The sequence below is a fragment of the Aptenodytes patagonicus genome, chromosome 6 (assembly GCF_965638725.1).
Source record: "Aptenodytes patagonicus chromosome 6, bAptPat1.pri.cur, whole genome shotgun sequence".
NCBI lineage: Eukaryota > Metazoa > Chordata > Aves > Sphenisciformes > Spheniscidae > Aptenodytes > Aptenodytes patagonicus.
Window position 1 is genome coordinate 342,128 of NC_134954.1, and position 20,619 is coordinate 362,746.

A 20,619-nucleotide genomic window follows, 5' to 3' on the forward strand; every position below is an offset into this window, starting at 1 on the left:
ATTTCCCATGCTCTAATCAACTGTCAAGACCATCTGAATGTGATTCACTTGAACTTGGAATGACATACGGCTTAAGTGGGAAGTAATGGTTAGAGACACAGAAACATAGAACACCTTAGGTTGGAAGGTACCTCAGGAGGTCATTAGGGTCCAACCACCTGCTCAAGGCAGGGCCAAACTCAAAGTCCTATCAGGTTGATCAGGCTCATGGCCAGCCATGCTCTGAACAGCTCCATGGATGGACACTCCACAACCTCTCCAGGCAACCTGTACCAATGTTTGACCACCTTCATCATGAAAAAAGACTTGCTTCTATCACTTCAACTTAGGTCAAACTATCATTTCTGGATACCTACTACAAATACAGAAATATGAAGTTTTCTGAAAGTATTATATCAACAACCAAGGTCTTTTGATGCACTACACTTCCATAAAATATGACATTTTATATTCCCTCCTCTTCTACTCTAAAACTCAACATTAAAAGGACTAGAAATAGATTCTTACAAACTTGTTCTAGAATCTCTCTACTCTTCTATATTCTGTGAACTCTCTAATATATTCCAAAAACATGATGTGCAGAGCTATTTTTGCCACTTCAGATGCAGAACGGAATTTACACCTGAAAATATAATGCTGTATTAAATATCAATGTTAAGAGCTAAGTGAAAAGCTAGCAAAAAATTTTCAAAAAAGACAAAAGAAGGCTAGCTAGCATTACTTGCAAGATTTCCTAAGATACTGAGATCTACATAATTGCCTAATGTGCTGCCTTCTTTTAACAGGAAAAAAAAAATCTCTAGAGCAAAATCAAAACGCACAATGAAGTTCAGACAACAACCCATGATCAAAGGGAAAGTGGAATTAACAATCAGACACCATATATATAACTATACATTCTAATATAATATATAAGCAGGGTATATTATATATACAGTATATATACACAGAATATATACTCTATATATTATAATACATAATCTACATATAGGCTATATATAAACATTATATATAAAATATCTTTATATATATAAAAAATAGATAAAAGATATATATTTTCTCAGTACTGAGAAGAAGCAACCATGGAGCAACCTGAGTTTGAGACACAAATTCTGTGACAAGTCACATTTGAAATTCAGTGGTACCAAACAATCAATAACATTTGAGGACAAGTCAGACTATAAATGTAAAAGGTAAAGTAAGGAAAACAAACAAAGTACTTATTTCTCTATTTTTATCAAAGACAAGAAGGCATTATTTAAAAATAAAATTAGACACCATGAAGTCACATATATGATTGTCACACCAGAATCAGTTGCATGTCTTTATAGCTATGAACCATTATGGTTTATTTCCAGTCTCTAGGGTATTTCACAGACATTCCCAAAATTTACTATTTCCTTAAATGCTAAGCAGTTCAAATACCAAATGCTACATATAGACTTGTACAGCTGGAGTATATGAGTTTTATGAAGCAACACTTGCCTTTACTTACAGACACAGTAGAAAAAGATAAAGAACACATGATCAGTCCTTAAGTATTTAAGGTGAGCTCACCAGGTTCCGGGTCTATGGCTAGGGGTTCTATCCACATTGATAACGCAATTACATAAATTGCACTATTCATGAAAACATCTATCAAAAAGGTGAACTAGCTATAGTTTTGAGCCTGTACTGGGTGAATATTTTTACTAGTCTAGAGCAGTATCATTTGTAAGTAACAAACACCATTTTAATAATTCTATTTAAATTGACTGGATTTCAAAATGCTTATAGAAACCTGCAATTCTGTAAATATGTGATTATCTACATCAGTGCCACTAGTTTATTTTAAAGGCCAAAAATTAATCTTACATTATTTTTCAGCAGACATCTAGCATGAAGATACCATTAATGGAAAGGCTGAGAGAACTGGGTTTGTTCAGCCTTGAGAAAAGAAAGCTTAGGGGAGACCTTATCACCATGTTCCAGTATTTAAACGGTGGCTACAAGAAGATGGAGACTCCATTTTTACAAGGAGTCACATGGAAAAGGTGAGAGGCAATGGGTACAAGTTAATCCAGGGGAGATTCCAACTGAACACAGGAGGAAAATTTTTCACAATGAGAACAATCATCCATTGGAATAATCTCCCCAGGGAAGTGGTGGATTCCCCAACATTGGACACTTTTAAGATTCACCTGGACAGGGTACTGGGCCATCTTGTCTAGACCGTGCTTTTGCCAAGAAAGGTTGGGCCAGATGATCCTTGAAGTCCCTTCCAACCTGGTATTCTAGGATTCTATGATTAAAGAGCTAAGTTCAATTAGAAGAGAAGCATGTTTTCGCACCCGTTACTTCCAGAAGAAGTCCCATCTTTACCCTTTGAGTAACAGCCCCATGCAGCAGGCAAGGCAGATTACTTAACCTTTAGCCTTCTTTCAACCACGAATTAATTGTACACAAGTGCATAATAAATTTTAAATTTTACTGCTTTGTAAATGACAACGTTAACTCACTGAATGAAATCTGATCTATGCCTATGACAACATGACATAATATTACAGTTGGACAGCTGAATCAAAACAGCATATTGCATTGTCCCATACATATACTATACTGTCCATTATATAGAACTGGTAACTTAAAGACGAGAGACCAATGATGCTTGCCATAGTCAACCCGCACGAGTCAACAACAAGACTGAAACAATTATCTGAAAGCCAAAACCGGAGCTGTTATGAGCAGGTTAACTCAAGGTCAGAGGGTAGGGAAGAACAAGTTTATTACATGAGTAAATATTTACCTTCACGACAGTAAACGTGTGCCACAAACCAAGTGAACTGGTAGTATAAAAATAAATGCTGATGTCAGCTAAAGAGGAGGAAGAGATGCGAATAAAAGACTAGCTAATGGGCTAGATCAAGGGTAGGTCCCGTTTATATGAAAGGAGTTTTCCTTCCCGTTCCCTTTAGCCCTTTCTGAAAAAAAAAAAACAATGGAAAACTAACAGCATACGTGATGAACACGTTTTCAGTTATAAAGCACTTGTTATTTCAAGTTTCCCTTCCAAAATACTAACAGACAGCAAGCTATCGCCTCTATCCTAAGTACAAGACTGCAGCCAACAAGCAGCCAGAGTCGTGGTACGATAGGCAGACCGTCAGCAGCAAGACACAGCCCAGCTTTTACAGCCACTTCGGATCTCACTTCCTAAGCAGGTACCACAAACTTAAAGAACATTTCAAAATGACCTGGAGAATTACCTGGTTAATTTTCTCCAGTATTCACAGAGCTCAGAAAAAGGTAGATTAACATGCAACTAGAATTCACTTTCTGAATTTCAGATTTTTATTTATAAAACAGATTTTCCAGTATTACAGGGCAGAATGTTTCATAATTGAACAAGATGCATCGTGATATCACTACTGTTGTTTTAGATCTTTTGCTTTGAAGAATCTCTTCCACTTTGATTATAAAGAATGTACAGGAACACACACTGTCCAAGCTTTAAAAATCCTTCTTTCTTACTTTGCTTTTTCTTCCTCTCACAAAACATTAAAGGTTCTAAATTTCAGTCCTAGCACTGAAAAAACTGAGGGATTCTGTTCAAACATAATTAATTACACTTTTAATTTCTAGGGAAAATTATTTGTCTAATTTTCCTACAAATCTGTATTTCCATTTCTGTGTTAGGAAACTGTCAAAGAGCATCCTCTACACAGTAGCAAACTAAGTATTTTCCTAACAGCATTGTGCTGCTACTGCATGGTAGGAACTACAGTGAACTACATATTAAAAACACTGTGGTACTGCAGTAGAAAAGTACTAGTTTTTCTTTGGAACCTCAGCCAGCCATAAGAGAAAACAAAAGGGCATTTATAATTAATTTCATTTTGTGGAAGAATTATTTAAAACGACAATTAAATTTTGAAACATTCAGTTCACTTCAACATGTGCTGAATTTTTTTTTAGTCTAATCTACATACACATTTCAAATTCCATATGTTCAAAAGTAAAGAAAATATGCAACTCTGTGTACTTAATTTTAAGAAACAAAGTAGTGTAGGAAAAGTAGTATTCCCTGCACCCAAAAGGCTGTCTTTACCACAAACAATAATCAACACTGAATATGTACCATGCTGCTTAGCCTTGAAAGTTCATTCTTGTTATTTGACAGGCTACAAAAGCACACCCCGGGATGAAACAGCAACAATGAAGCAGAAATTACTGAGAAAGAGAGAGAGAGACTGTATTTTACACAAGTCTAATCACTAATAAAATTAAGTTATAAAAAAAGAAACTCTGGCATTCTTCTCCCCTTCTCCTAAAGGGTAGTAATTTTTGTGCTTTACGTGCAGTGAGTTTTTCTATTTCTGTTCCACTACCAGCCACATAACTCACCCTTTCATCAGCACAGAATTCTTCTCTAAAGGAGGCTGGAAAGTTACATTGCAGAAAGGATCATAAAAATAAAAGGGGTAGTGAAAGATAAAAAGATGCCTAACTATTGAGATATGGGCATGTAGAAGTTTTTCTTCTTTTTTAGTAATGGCTACTGCTCAGACCCTTGCTGTCTTTTAACTCCAAAGTTACTCCAGTCATTTCTGTAGACTGGATAGGAAGAGGGTACAAATTCAGGGTGTTTGATCAGAGCTGTACCCTCAAACATGTGATGACTGGTCCACAAGATATTGAAGAACTTTCCCTATCAAACCAGCAAACAATCTGAGATAAACTGCCACAACCACAATCACCTTCATGGAAGTCTTGGCTTACCAATGAAACAACTATTTCCTGAAGAATCTCTGTATGGAGGTGGACACTGGTGGTGTTAATGTTCAGATTCATCAACTGGTCTCCTTTGTGAATAATGAGGATGACAGAGGCCAGCACTACCATATCCAGCTCAGTCTTGTGAATGTCAGTATTTAACCCTCCTCACATTTAACCTAGTGAACATGCGTTGCCTTCTCTTCTCCTTCAAGAAGAATGTGTTGCTTTCTACATGACACAGGAGAAACAACTCTACAGGCTTAGTATATTAATTCTTGTCAAAGCAGCAGCCTCACATAAATGAGGTCTTTAAAGAAGATGGAGGTATGGGATTAAAGGCCAGCAAGAAGCAAATGGTACATAATAATCTTCAGCTACAGCATCAAGAACACAGGCATGTGATACAGTGCACAGCTATGCACAATGGAATGAAGCTGGTCTGTTCCCCATTAGAGGTCTAAGCAAAAAGAAAAAGATGACACAAAAGAGCACGGATTTTAAGATCAAGCCACATCTCCAGCAATTAATAATGAGGCTGAGATGAAGGAGGCAGTGCCATGTCTCATCACACACTCTTCAGAATGCACCTACCCCTCCTCTCCTGACAGATGTCTTTATTAGAGAAAGAAGAAAAGCAGCAGCAAATTAAAATCCTCCCAGCCTTCCACACAGGCCTGCATAACAGGCCGTAACATTTTTCTCTCCAGCAAGACAGAAAGCATCAGGGAAAAATACTATGGTACACTGCAAGAGACCCGGAACATACTGCGTGCTGGCATTGGGGTAGAAGATGCTGATTTTAAAGAATATCAGGATAAAGATGGCAATTCAGTTAAGACCCAGATTCTCCTGCACTTAAAGCAGTAGTACCAAATCTAGGTGAAACTGGACGTAGAGAAGCTGGCCGCCACACTCTGCTTAAAAATAATGGTGAACATGAAAAAGATTGTGACTAACTCCTACACATGACTCTGTAAGGATGCCAAGAATGGCACAGAACAGTTAAATAATGCTGGGAGAGAATCCAAGGAGGGTATCATAGCCTGCTTCAAAAGCTGGTAGATTGGCGAGGGAGATGTTTTGTTTGCTTGGTTTTTTGGTTTGGTTTTAGAGGTTTTTTGGAAGTATTAAAACCTATGCCCTTGTGCTGAGTTTATCAGGAAAAACTTCATCTAAACAGTAAATACCCCTGCCATACAAGTCACTATATGGGATGCAGCTGCACACAGGCTGAACTTTTAGTAAAGCTATCAAGACTACCAGTTGAGAAGTAAATGACTGTCGACGGGTACAGATCCTGAAGTTGCAAACCATCCTATCTAAAGGAAACTGCACCAGTACAGGAACTTTTCACCACATCTTCCTGTGGGCTGAAGAAAAGGCAAGGAAAGGTAAAAGTATATCCTCTACTGACATCCATGGAGACACAAAGTTCCTCGGTTTCAGTAACAGAGACACTCTGCTCCGTGAACATTTGCATGGACAAGCACAGACAGAACTACTATACAGCAGTAAAGCCGCTACGGTGGACACAAGCGCCAGAACACTGTATGGCTGTGAGCTGCTTATTAAAGAATGCAACATCCTACAGTTCCAAACCAAGTTATTTTAAGTATCATATCAGCTGCCAGTGGCATAAAAATGCAAAGCCAACCAACATGAAACACACCTGTTCAAAGGTACAGAATAACTTACCCTTTATCAGAGTATAAAACCCAAAAATAATTCCTAATTGATTCAGTTTCAACAGCAGTAAATTTCTTTTTTTTTCCCCTTTCAATTACTGTTTAGCAATTGGAAAGTCCCAACTGTACCTTTTCTGCCTTTTTGTCAGAGATATCTTGCTTTTCTAGAACTGCCATACTTTCCTTCAGGTTCTTCACTATGTCTGCAGGAGACTTGTGGGACTTGCCAAAAGGGAATGGCATGATTGCGAGCCACAAGGTCTTCCTTCTACAGCTCCTCCTTCACCTGGAAAAGGAGGAGAAAAAAAAAAAAAGGCATGTCAAAAATAGAAACATGAGGTCAGTATAACATCACACATGAACATCAAGAGAGAGTAGCAAAGGTATTCATTCATATGTGGAATAACCATCCTTGACAGTTGAACTAGAGCTTGCCATGACAAATTTAAATGCTTATGTTTCTAATTCTTATAACACACAAGATACTGAATCTAAGAACTCACATTAAGATCATTATCTTATGCTACAGGAACAAATTAAAGAGTACATTAATTATATCCAAAGCCACATACTGTACAAATGCCACATATGGGCAAGACTAACAAGGATAAATTATTCCAATTAATGCTGTCAAGCAAAATGCCTTCTTCTGTTAGGTCTTTGACACACAAGTCATCATGCCTCAGTGGCTCTGCAATGACTGTCCAAGTACATGCTTTTACCCATATTCATTCCATAACAAATGTGAAGTAGGCCGCAAAGCCCGCGCCTTTGTGCAGGAGCTACAAGCATCATGCAGATGAGGCTACAGACAGCAGCTTATTCCTATGTCAAAACACTTGGTATGTCCTGGCTTTTTTGTATCAATATTACTGTAACTTCATACTGAAATACAGTCTTACCCCCCTCATTTTATGGGAAACAAAATTTGTCACCAATAATAGGGACGTAAATAAAGCACTTGAAAACATTAAAACCAAACACCTGATATGTATCTTTTTCAAAAAGATAAAACTTCTCGTACAGGAGCAATTTTCCTTCCCTAAAAATATTTGGCTCTTGAATCCAAATACATTCATTCCTCTGTATATCTACATATATTTGCTTTTACACACATGCACGCACACATACATATATATTCACTTCTGTGTACAAAATAGAAAAGTCTTACTAGTATAAATGAGTATACAAAAGCTTTTGTTACTAAACACATACACCCACATTTAAAAAATAATAAAAACTTCTTACAAGTGAATTCCATAAAGCATACTTCTAGAACTCTAATCTAGACAGAAAAGAACAGGAAATCCTGCATTAAAAATGCTGACAGTGCTACTTCTGCTAGACACAAAAGACAGCTGAAGCTGACAGAGCAGAGATTACACTGTCATTACAAAGAAAGGATATTACCCTGAAAGTTAGTAATTTCTATCTCCATACAATGTCCGTGAAGTTAGCAACAAGTCAACTATAACCAGTACATGTTAAAAGTTTCTTATCTAATACCATGCACTTTGATCCTTGATTAAAAGACCAGCTCATTCACCATGAACTCCAAAATGTTAATCCTGATCTTACTCAATTGTGTTTTGATCAAGGATTAAAAATACCAATTTGATGCTATTTTTGAGTTATTTTGATTTTTAACACAAACAAGTGGGGCTGGCCCAAGGGCAACAACTTAAAGGTGAAGAACAGATGCACTCAGATCTTTAGCCAAGAAAATTTCCATAAATAGGTATTTCAGGAAACCAGCTACAGAGATCATACCTTCACTGTTCCATGCCTGCAACTGACCTAACACTGCTGATAAAAAGCATAAGGCAGGTAGTTTTTTATCAGATTACTTTCAGGTAAAAGTATCAGCATGAAGGTTGAAACAAGACCTTCCACCAGCCATTTCCATTTTTTAACAGATCACAAGGACTTTGTTGCTTTTATTTTTTAAGTATAATAGTCGACTCATTATAGCAATCTCTCGTTCATAATCTGCACAAAGAAGGGGTTGTAACACTGAAATTACAAACACAGGACTGGTACCCTAAGAGATAAAAAAGTGCCCACAGGTCATTCCTTAGACAAGAGAATTTTATGCCTCAACTTTCTCACATGTAGTGGAACAGAAACCTACTTTTAAGAAAAGCATGACTACTCATTGTTATTTAATGAAAATATAATGACATTTAAAACAATGTTTAATGAAAATTACAGTATTTTCACACAGGAATTTTTTTCTAGAAAGACACAGGTGTGAAAATAAGTACAATTTCCCCACAACATAGATGACATACCTCGAGCATCACAGCAACATTGAAATGTTTCCTTTATCTCTCCCTTTGATTACTACTCCTGCCAAATTAAGATGAAAACTGAAAACAAAGCTGGATTCTTTCATGCTTGCATATCATCACTGATAATAATAGCATTTAACAACTACTCAGCATATTCATTCTTGAAGATGGCTATGCCCATGTAACAGGGCAGGGTTGGCTCAAAAAGTTGCTAGTCTTAATTCCTTGGATTATGTGTTAAAACAGAATAAAATCCAGTAGGAATCAAAACAGTTCTTTGAGAGAATAAAAATATATGGAATCACAAAATCTGGTATTACAGCAATACACAAAGAAAAGAAATCAAAACCAAGAAAATGTCTCTGCACACTCATTTTCTGGATCACAACTATGTTACTTCTGAACTAAAAGACTACATGGATAACATACAGAAATATAGAATAATGACAAACAACTGTCCTCATGGTGTGCCCAATGTCGAGGTTTGCAAAACTTGATTTCCCTCCAGACAGTGCTCAATTTCTTCTTTAAATTAAAAATAGTCTACCACTTTGACTTATTCGGTAAACCTTCCAGGTTCTGCATAAATCTGATACACCTACATGCATACACAAGTGATACACAAGTTTTATTGTATGTACTAGCATATCTAATAGAAAATAATAATTAATAACTGTTCACTAGCATATATTTATGCTAAACATTTTCTCCCAATTCAGGTAAGTGCCCATATGAATTTCTCATAAGCAATTTAGAAAAAACAGGAAAGACTGCCAGCACCAGTAAGAAGGAAATCCACATCCTTGATTACTGAAGGTGACATTTCGCTTCAAGGTATTTCATGTATTATATAAAATGGAATAAGTGCATTGTTTCTGCTATTTCAATTTCATTACTGGAAGGAATGCAGTGGCACTGCCAGGAACATCATTTGGGGCCTCAAGACTGAAGACCCCACTAACCCTGAAGCAAAACTCTACTACTGAAGAACCTGTGCCACATCCTGCCAAAAAAAAGAAGGAGCAGTCCTTTGTCTCTCAGAGCTGTACTTCATTCAGCGAGGAGAACATAAACAGGTTGTTCCATTTTCAGCCCAGCAAAACTACCCCAAGCAGCACTCTGTGCACAATAGACAATGACAACATCTGCGTGAGATTGGAAAGAACTGCAACCACCCACATCTGCAAAACGAGGGAAAAAAGGAAACAACATCAAATGACATTTTCTGTAAATAAGAACAGACCTGACATCACGTCAATGATAAGTGTTTCACATTACTAGCACCTGGTTGCCTTGCAAATTCATGATAAAATTTTTATTGTGGCTTAAGAAAAGGATCACAGGACTCTTGAAGAGTTAAACTGCAACAAGTACATGGACAGCTCTGTGCTCTGCTGGGCTGCTTTGCTTTATCTTACTTTCCCAGAAACCTCACTGCTTTCTTCCATTTGTTAAGAGACCATGAACGATATTATACAAAACTCAGGCTTTCTTAGGCATGCATTTTATTTCACCAATACTCAAGCATGCCAAACGTAACAAAATTTAAGGTCCTCAAAGCACTGGTGTCATGGCCACATTTAGAAATCTTAAATGACGTTATAAATCCAAAGGGATTGTCAAACAACAATATGGCATGCAGCCAAATACCCAGAGATTTAAGCTCGACTGACACAGAGTGACTGACACACACTCAGGCACACTGGGACGTTTGGGCTTTTGCCATAACAAGAAATAGTAGTCCCACTGTTTCAGATAGTATATAATTTCCAGCTCTGTCAATGCAGCATGCACCCGTGCACAGTTTGCTCTATGTATACGGCTTTATATTTTTTATTCACTGCATTGACCACACAATTAATGTCCAATTTCAAACTAATGTGTTCCATATATAAGATTGTTTTTTTAAGTAAGCAGACAACACTTAAAAGCATTTCTCTGTGAGGACAGCCCTCTTGCAGCAAAAAAATGCTGCAAGAACAAATACAGAAGCATGATAAAGAAATCCCTCTCTTTTAATAAATTTTAATTCTCTAAAGAATAGATTCACTAGCCTGGAGTATGCTCTCTCTTGTAATTGTTAACTTTTTCATATTTGAAGTGTCAGAAAATGTGCTACCTATATAACAGAAATGTGTGCTACAATTTAAAACCTGATTACTTAAAGGCAGAAGGTGTTTTTTTTTGTTGTAGATGGTGTGGGTTTTCGTGTTTGTTTTTTTTAATCATGCATATTGTAAAATGCCTGCATGACTATTTTCAAGAAAAATACTGGTACAAGAAATAGTACAGTAAGGCTCATGACTGCAGCGACATGTGCAGAGTTACTCCACAGACATGAATTACCGGCACTGAAGTCTCACCCATGCAGGCCTTTAAAGCTATAATAAAGGTAAAGGAATACTAGCTGTGTAAGCAAAGACACAAAAGCAAACTCAGCCTTTCTGCTTATCACATACCATGAATTACCACAACATAAAAAAGTTGTAACTTTTTTTTCCCTGCATAGAAATATAATCCATAAACAAAGCATCAAAGAATTCAAGTATTCACACTATTCCAGCTCAGAAGACCAAACGTCCACCTTTCCCTCATGCAAAATGCTACTTAAATAAAGTACAAAAAAACCTACATTCCCAATTTTGTGAAATAAACTCAATTTCTTATTCTATTGTAGGCCTCACCGTTTAATTGCACTATATTAAGTCTTCAGCTAGATCTAGTTGCCTTGTTTACACACCAAGAGTTTAAGGTGACTGCTTTTAGTAAGCTCCTAACGAGGAAAAGAGGAGGAAAAAACCCTTCAGCCACTTCCTGGCTATAACTGCACACATTAAAAAAATCCAAGCCTAGTGAAAAAGCACAGGTAACATCCAGTTAACGTGCACATAAGAAGAAAACTGCTGAAGATCAAACAAAATCAACAGAATTTTAATAAGGCCAAATAATCAACAGTAAGGTTCCCCAAGATGAACGAGCCAACTCAACAGCTGGCCACCACTGACGGGGAGGTCCCATTTCCCCGCTGAATTCCCCTGCTGAATGGGTCCCATTCTCCCAGCGCCACACTCCTTCCCCCACTTTTACACCAGGGCCTGCTGACCCATCCATGAGCTGATTCAACTCACTAAGCTATCAGAAAACTAACATGTAAAAGGAAAGTAAGCATTAAGTAGCATAGGGAATGTAGAAAAAACATCCCTTTGACCAGCAAGTGGTTGTGAATCGGCTCCCTCATCTCATGATCTCACCGTAGGGGCACTTCACAGTAAGGCTGGAGCTGAATCAACAGCAGGACTGAAGGGGGAAGGTCACTCTCCATCAGTTATTTTGAGTGGTCTGATATTTGTCTGAATGCCCAGTGTGCCAACTGAACTCACCAAAATGGCAGAAGACAAACCCAACAAAAAGGGGGGGGGGGGGGGGGGGGGAGATTTCTGAAAGTTTAAGACAAACCAGTACAAGGCACTGTCAGCTGTGAGCCAGAGCCAGCCCAAGAAAGGGAGGAGGAGAGGGCTGGGGCAGGCAGGAGGGAAGGGCACACCACCTCCTCCTCCAGGAGAGGGAGGCTGCCAACCTCTATCCTGAAATTGCATCATGTGTCGATTACGTTCAACAGCGTTAATAACACATAGGAGACTGACTTAAGCAAATGCAGTTAAATGAGTTAATGAGTCTACAAAGGCAAAATACCTAGATTCACAATAAACAGTTGGGTCTACTCTGTATATGGATTTTTAATTGACAACTTATGTCTATTACTGACAAAACGTGCTGCATCTTGCTAAAGAAAGGCATGGTTGTATTAAAAATATAACGCAGCAAGCGCGCGTTTGTCCTGATAGAACTGATTTCTCCTCAGAACCTCTTCTTTTGTTGTATGCCTCTTGGATTAGCAAGGATCATTAAGCCAGTATTGAAAACAATAACATAAATCAGTTTTCATTAGGTCTTATTGTTACAAGTGGCTGTTAGTTCAGCTAGAATTCATCGCTCTGAAGTCTGGTTAGAATGATAAAAACACAAATAGATCAAGAAATTATGCATTTTTAAAAGCACTGCCTCACTCTCAGACATGCCCAGCATCCAGAAGGAAGACTGACAGCCATGCCTTTGATCCAAGAACCATTTTTTATGCAAGCTACCATGCTCCTTGGGAAAAGAATATTCAAGTACTTCAAGGCCAGAAGCAGACACCATATTAGCTATTCAGCCCTCTTGTACAAGACTATAGAATTTTACTGGTTATCAGAGTAGTTAGCCAGTCTTAAGTTACTGACTGTACTTTCTGTAAGTACCATTAGCGAGAAGAGCAGCAGCTGCCCTGCGCTGCACTGGGGCACGTGCAGCAGCTGGCATGGCAGGACAGCAGCCAGGTGCCACTCTGAAACATCCGAAATACCACTGCCAGCTCATCACTGCAAATTCCCGGCTACAGCATGTCTTCCTGAAAGGCCTTACCACTTCTAATTGCAGAAGTATAGTTGACCGAAGGCAGCATCCATAATTTCCTTCAGTATATTATCTGAGTACTCACATTCATCATTAAAACATTCTTCCACATTTTTCATGTGCTGTTGCCTACTACATCTTTCAGTACGCTCGTTCTGGATATGTGGTTTCCCACTAGATTAAACAATTTTCTAGAGCCTCAGCATTGTACCAAAATCATTTTTCAATTTCCTTTTTGATATGCTAAACAAATTGAGACATGACAGCCTCTCATCCAAAATACATGTCTAAATAGCGTAGTTTATTAGTACAACCTCACATGCAAAACCTTCCTATCATGGAGGAAATGAGACTGATAAAGAGCAGAAGCCACACCTCAATCTATTTCAGGGCTCCAGCATGAACTATTTGGTATAACCATGGCTTTACCTGAACAAGCATGCCATTAACAGAATGGCTACGGCTGTAAATGGTAATACTGGCACTACCACCTGGCAAAATTTAAGAGTATACTCCAGCTCTAAGTCATTTTTGCTATCCTCTAAATACTTCTGCACATCTTTTCAGCATTTCTTTCAACATAACTTTAAAATGTGGATAGAAGGACTGCATCAACTGTCTCACATATAAGAAGTAAAACTTTTGACATACTAAATGGCTAAAGCAATCAATGATCTGTTTGGATCTGTTGTGATATTTTCTGAAGAATGTAATTTATACATATAAGTTTTCTTGCAAGACAGGCATGTTCATCTCATACCTGGCATGTCCCACCCACCACCGAACACCAGCATCTTCCTTAAAATTCACTATTAACTTGTTCTATCAAGTCTGCAGCACACAAAAGCTTTAATCTTATTCAAAAGCAGTTTCACAGCTCTGCATCACAGAATTATTTGTGGTGTGACCCACTTAAAGATTAAAATGGGGAAAAAAAAAAAAACTAAGAATGGTAACTTAATTCAGAGAAAAGTGAAAATCATGAAGAAAAAAAATTCTCTGCTGTAACACGGATGAACAATTAAGTGAACAAAAAAGATCAATTCAGAAAAAAGGAAAATTGGAAAATAAATTTCTACATAAAAAATTAAATACATAATGTGAGATAGCTTCTCACTTTCTAGAAGTTTCAACACAATTAAGTCCCCAGCAGTTCACAGCCCTGCTTGTTTCTTTAGCACCAAACGCCAGCTGATTCCTTTCATTAAGCAGGCTTCTCTCTTGCCATTCAATTACTTTACTGATCCTTCTGCCTATTCAAGAGCTTGCTTCTCCAGCACACACCTGCACCATGCTGGGGGAAGAGAAGGGCAGCTACTGCCATTAGGCTCTACTAGCTCACTGCAGCCTCCTAAAACTACATTATACTTTGTGACATGTATATTATTATATTCATTGCAATTTAACACACAGTTACAGAGCTTTTGCAGAAACTTAAGTAGAAATTGGTTTTAAATAAGGCTGCTGCTTTTAAGGGGCTTCAGAGATTCAGCATAAGCACAAAAGCTTGTTAATACTAATGCTTAATATCTGAGATCCCAGCTCTTTTTCCATATTCAAGGAAACCTTATGACTCAGCTTCTTTCCCTAGTGTGCTGTTTAGAGTTACCCCACCCATTCATTTCCCCACAAACCTTACTGCTATATTGCAATATGGTATACAGACAAGCATGTAAATGCCTCACCCATTCCTTGGTAAATATATTTTAAAAAAAATAATAAATCACAAGTTTCACCACAAAAAGTAACTACTATCTCTAACACACCGTGCACAAGAAAAACTTACTTCAAGCTTCAAGAAGAGTTGTCAGACGACATGCCCACTTCTGGCCAGGTTGAAGCTCAAATAATTTTCTCATAACCTGGCATTACAGTCAATCCCCTGTTGGCTCAGATGCCTTTACCACATCATCACAAAACCCAGAATCTTTGTTACATGACTAAAAACGCTGCAATTATGTACATGCCATTCTACCCACCCTCGGAAGCAAAAATGCAAAGCAAACTATTAATGTAACTATTTCTATTCCTTGGTATATATTATTCCCACTCCTTTCCAGAGGTTTTCTCTTGGCATCAGATTTCTGATATACATCTAAGGGTTAATTTTGAGAATGAAGAAGTGGCAAAAGGGGAGGCAGAGAGTACACTGTGGTTTAATCTCTGACTTCATTTCACATAGTGCAATATGGTCTACAGTTAACATGTTCCAATAACTGAAGACGGCTGTATGAATATGAGAAACCGCACAGGCGAAGGACAGGAAACCTCACTAGCACCACATCATCAGCATTTAGTTTTAACCAGAAAGCCGGTGCAATGGACAGAGAAAAAAATAGATTATCTAAAACATGAGTTAGTTACATAAGGAAGGAGGATGAGAATCCTAAGTACTAGCACAAGATAGGAAGGGAAATGCATGTGCACTTTTTGGGCACTTTGTTTTGAAGAGAAGTTGAGAACAATTAAACTGCGAGAATGGTGCTAGAATTGCTCCAGGTGCAATCCTCTAAGGTGCAATTTTCTTTAGAGAATATTCTCTTGATATATAAAAAACCTACACTCAGTAAAGCCATTCTCTAGAAGCACAAGTAACAAAACTAGGAAAAAAAATTCAAAATGGATAAAGTATTTACCCAAATGTAGTTTCAATAAGAACCGTGTCATAGTATTACTTTTAAAAATAACGTTTAAGACAAACAACAATATTTTTCCCATGGTTCCTTTACTCCCTTTGGAGACCAACTTCTGCGGCCTGCTAGAAACTTTCTAACATTCAACCTAAGTTTATCTAAGTTCAACACATCATAGCTCTTCATCTAATTTATCTGAAAAACAACAGAACTTTAAATAAACAACCTACAAAGGAGCAAGATCACTTAAGGAACGACAACATTAAAGCATGAAGTTAATGGGCTGTAAAACAGTGATCCTGATATAGCTCAGGAACATCCTAAGAACTGGGAAGATACATCAAGGAGTATCCATCTTCCTTAACTGATTACTACTGGCCCCTGCCATAGGCAGAATGTAACAAACTACATCAGTCTCTGCTTTGACATATTACACCTGTGAAGCCTTCCCTTCCAAAATAATCAATTTGGGAGTTCACAATTAAAGACTATTTATCTTAGACTACTGTACAATTCACCTCAGTCCCAACAGCCCTTTAACAAACTAGCTGAGATGACATGCAGTCAGGTATAGTTTAATGTCTCTGGGTTTACTTTTGTGCATTAGCTTGACATAATGCAGGGCTGAAACCCAGAACCAACAGGCACAGCAAGCTGTGCTGCAAAAAGATGTCGAGTCAATTGGTCAAACTCCTGAGAGGTGACTCTGAGACCATGGATGACTCCTGAATTCTGCCATTTTTACCGCTATTGAGAGATCTCATTGGTGTGACACAAAGATTAAAATATAAATTATTCTGAGATCAACTCTCATGAATCCAAGCTGATTCTTGCTACATGAAACGGAGAGAACTTGGCACATTATTCAATGATTACATATCTCCTCTGCAAAAGGGAGTTCCTGACAAATAACCTATGGTAGTTATGTACAGAGTCAGAGAGAAAGCAGGAGAGGGCAATCAATAAACAACTCGGAATCATGACCCCACCATTTCTGTGAATCCTTTCCTTCTAGTTCACTACATCCTCATTCAGTAAAGAGAAAAAGTTGTTCAGTTAACTTTTTTTTCCCCTTAAATTATCTCTTACCTAGTACTAGGAGCTGATGTACAGGCAATATCTGAGCTGATCCATAAGGTCATTATCCATATGACAAATTTGCTTTCTGTCAAACTATTTTTTTGCCATGGTCCCTGGCACTTAAAACACAGTTTTGATGACAATAGAAAGGGTTTACTGACACAGCTCTGTTGGTAAATCCTATTAGTGCAGATACAGCTTATATTAGTAAAAAGCACAACCTCTGACCATGATAACTACAACTGTGCTAGGGCTTTACTGGTTAAGTAGCTTTATAAAGAGTGCTCTTTCCTTCACACTGCCAACCAGCATCAGTACCACCATAAATCAAGTGTCCGATTTTCCCAAGCTAGCTGTGTGGAGGTATCTTTTAGTATGGAACTTTCACCCAGCTTATCCTCAGATGAAAATCCCTGCTTCCTCTTGAGTATGCTGTACCAAAGACAATGTGGCAGATGGGAAAACAGTGCAAAGATCGGCAACATCAGAGGCTAGCCAGGAGAAACTTCTCTTTTTCCCTAAATACTCAAGATCAAGAATTAGTTTCACGGGCATCTTGAAACACACACACAAAAAAATCAACACATTACAAGCCAGAACACATCTGTGATATTCAGATGTACATCTCATCTCAAAGACACCAGTGTGTTTGTACGAAATAAACTTATGAGAAGTAGCTGGCTGAAATTTTGCCTGAACAAAACTGTCATGGGTTCAGGAAAGAGAAAATACATTAATAATATCACCCATTTCAACTGAACTAGAAGTCATTACTGAATTGATGATCAAACTGTGTGCCATGATAATAATAAAAAAAAAAAAACACAAGCAAACAAACCCAAACCTTAAAGGATAATCCACTCCATTCTCCCAAGAAAAGAACCGGCCACGGCAATACAGAAATTCCACATAAATAATTTCAAGATCACAATATACCTAAAGCAGCTGTAAAAAAAGTGTCCTTTACACAGTTCCCTCAAACCACCTCTGTTTCTCCTGCCAGTTCACATGTTTGGTCTAAATCTTCAAAGTCACTAATGGGTTTGATTTTTGATACATAAACCACACCACACCTCAACCGCCAAGACAGGTGTGTTCCTTTGGGGCAAGGCAGATCGCAGAGCATAGAAAGATAGATTTAAGGGCAGAGATGATGCATACCAGGGTTAGGAGAACTATCCATGGCACAAACCTTCAGGAGAGATGAGGCGAGAGCCAGAACTTTTAACACCATGCCACTGTATTTTCCTTTTGTAGCAAGTATTTTGAGGCAAAGGGAGAAGACTTTCAACTTAACCCTGAACTCCACTTCATGCTATGAAATGCTCTGCAGCATAGGAATCAAGAAGGGGGAATGATCTAGATTGCCCCCCAAAATGTGTCCAAGCTCTTGCCAAGCCAACATAACTAAGTCCTTCTGATGACTCACAAGGTGCCAGTCCAAAGATCTAAGATACAGCAGGATATGTCAGCATACACACTCTGAAAAGCCAGATATTCCTGAAAAACCCACGTGAAAATCCTTTTCATTCCTGACACCACCTGAGAGTTCCAGTTACTGAAAGTTACTTGTACAGTAAATGGAAATAGAACAGAAACAACGTGCCAGATGCCTGTGGTGATCCATCAGATACACATACATGCTACATTTCATCTGTCTTTCCCTTTTGGGGACACTTGAGTTATCTTTCCAGGTAGACCCCATCATGGCAAGTGAACTTCTCTGCTTCCGCCAGAGTAACAAATACAAGAAAATAACAACCTTGGCACAGACAGGTAGAAGGTCCTCATAAAAAGTTTAACATTTAAATTTATTCCATCCAAAACTCACAAGAAAATACCTTACAGTCCCTGCTTGCTAGAACTAAAACAAGTTGCCCAGAAGTTTAAAAAAGCATTTTTGCATTAAAAAAAAAAGGGGGGGGGGGGGGGGGGGGCGCGCGAATACCGGAGCAGAAAGGTACCTTTCCAAAAGGAAGACTTCCCAACTGATTTTGCCTCAAAGCAGCCAGCAATAGCTGTTGTAGATGTGATTCTCCAAGGCGGAACAGCCCAGAGGGTTCACAAAATGTAACTAAAACCAGCACTGTTGATATTTTCTATATAGGAATCAGCATCTCTCCTGCAACACACCTAGAGGTCCACAAACCAAAAATGTTTGGGAGCTACCAGTCTAGAGACAGCAAGTAAAAAATGAGGCTTGTAAGAAGAAGCAACTAATATTAGGCCAACTAACACAGTGGAAAAACTGAAGCATCTCTGAGGGACAGTTCCCTTATCTGATCTGCTAAGAAGAGTTGGACTGGAAAAAGGAACTATCAAATTGTTTCACAATACTAAAATAAGAGCTCCCAACTTTTCTCTAATGCAATTACTGTGTAACGCTACCAAGAGAAACTTGAACGCTACCAGAAGAAGTTATCATCTCTGCAAGTTACCCAAGGAATGATCATCTCTGCAACTACTGAGAAAATTGTTCTGAAGGACAGCAGATCTTCCAAAGGGCTGACACCAAGCTCAGGTGGAAATGCTTGCATTTTAGCCGATACTTATACTCCTACATTGTGTATTATTAATTATTTCAGCTACGTCAGTATCCTGTCAACCCCTTCTCTTCCTTAGGGCTATGTGGGGAAAAAAAACCCCAACCTTTAAAATTGTTAATTGGTGCACCAGCTTAACATTAATTTTGTTTAAATAAGGGATTATAAAAATTACTTTGATAGGAGTTTACAACAGTATAATGTCATTGCTTTCTACATCACCAAGAGGCTTCAATCAAACAAGAGCCCTTAAATCAAACAATCAAATACTCCAGAAATAAAAATTTGTAGCCATCAAAATTCACAGCCTTGGTAAACTCTGAAGTTATTCAAAAGCTTTAATTGTTTCCAAAAAAAAAAAAAAAAAAAAAAATCTTTTCCATGCTAAAAGACTTGTTCTAATAACAAAGGCAAGCCAAAAGAAATCATAGTTCTCCAAAGAATTTTCTGTACTGTAGTTCCATTTTCAACAACAAAAATAATCAACATATTAGGAAAATGCTAAATTTAAGAAGGAAAAGGTAAGGTTATGCTTTCAAGACTCTGGTTTAAAACTATAACCTAAGGTTTGACTGAAGTCAAAATGTATTATTGGTTATAACTGCTGTAAGATAACCTGTAATGGTATTTTTAACATTTCTGAAAATAACAAAAATAAAACGCATGCAGTGACAATTTTGGAATTTGATCAACCATCCATTAGATACAGAAGTAAATCAGGGGACTTCACAGAATTCAGGTATCTATTAAAATAATTTTTTTTTCACTACTAAGTCAAACAAGATTTAAATAAACAACGTGAAAGACGCTATTCTTTATTGCTTTTCAAACTATCCAGATTTCCCTTTTAGATCCTAAAATATAGATTTTAATTTTCCCATTCACAATCATTTTAAAATTAGTTTAATTTGGTTATCTAATTTAAGGACTTGATAAAAGTCCAGGTTTTCTCAATTTTGGTATAGATCTCAGCGGCATGAATCCACAACACTGAAAGTTAGAGTACCATAATAAACAGAAGTGACAAGTTGTAGAATCTTCTGCTGTACTTACTAAGACTTTTCAATGCTTCCAAGTAATTCTGAAACTTAAAAATAACCCATTTAGAAAAGAAAGATTCTGTATTTCTGGCCAACAATCCTTCTCCTTGTTCACTAAAGAGCTCAAGAACGGCTAATTC

At 37.8% G+C, this 20,619-nt stretch overlaps 1 protein-coding gene across 1 annotated transcript in view; it reads right to left on the reverse strand.

Moving 5' to 3' along the window:
- The window catches only part of CAB39 (calcium binding protein 39), a 46,092-nt gene that overhangs the window by 15,368 nt on the left and 10,105 nt on the right, over positions 1 to 20,619 (reverse strand). Inside the window, exon 2 of the mRNA XM_076340822.1 lies at positions 6,570 to 6,726. Coding sequence (XP_076196937.1) covers positions 6,570 to 6,683 — 114 coding nt within the window. The 5' untranslated portion in view covers positions 6,684 to 6,726. The remainder of the gene's footprint in view (positions 1 to 6,569; positions 6,727 to 20,619) is intronic.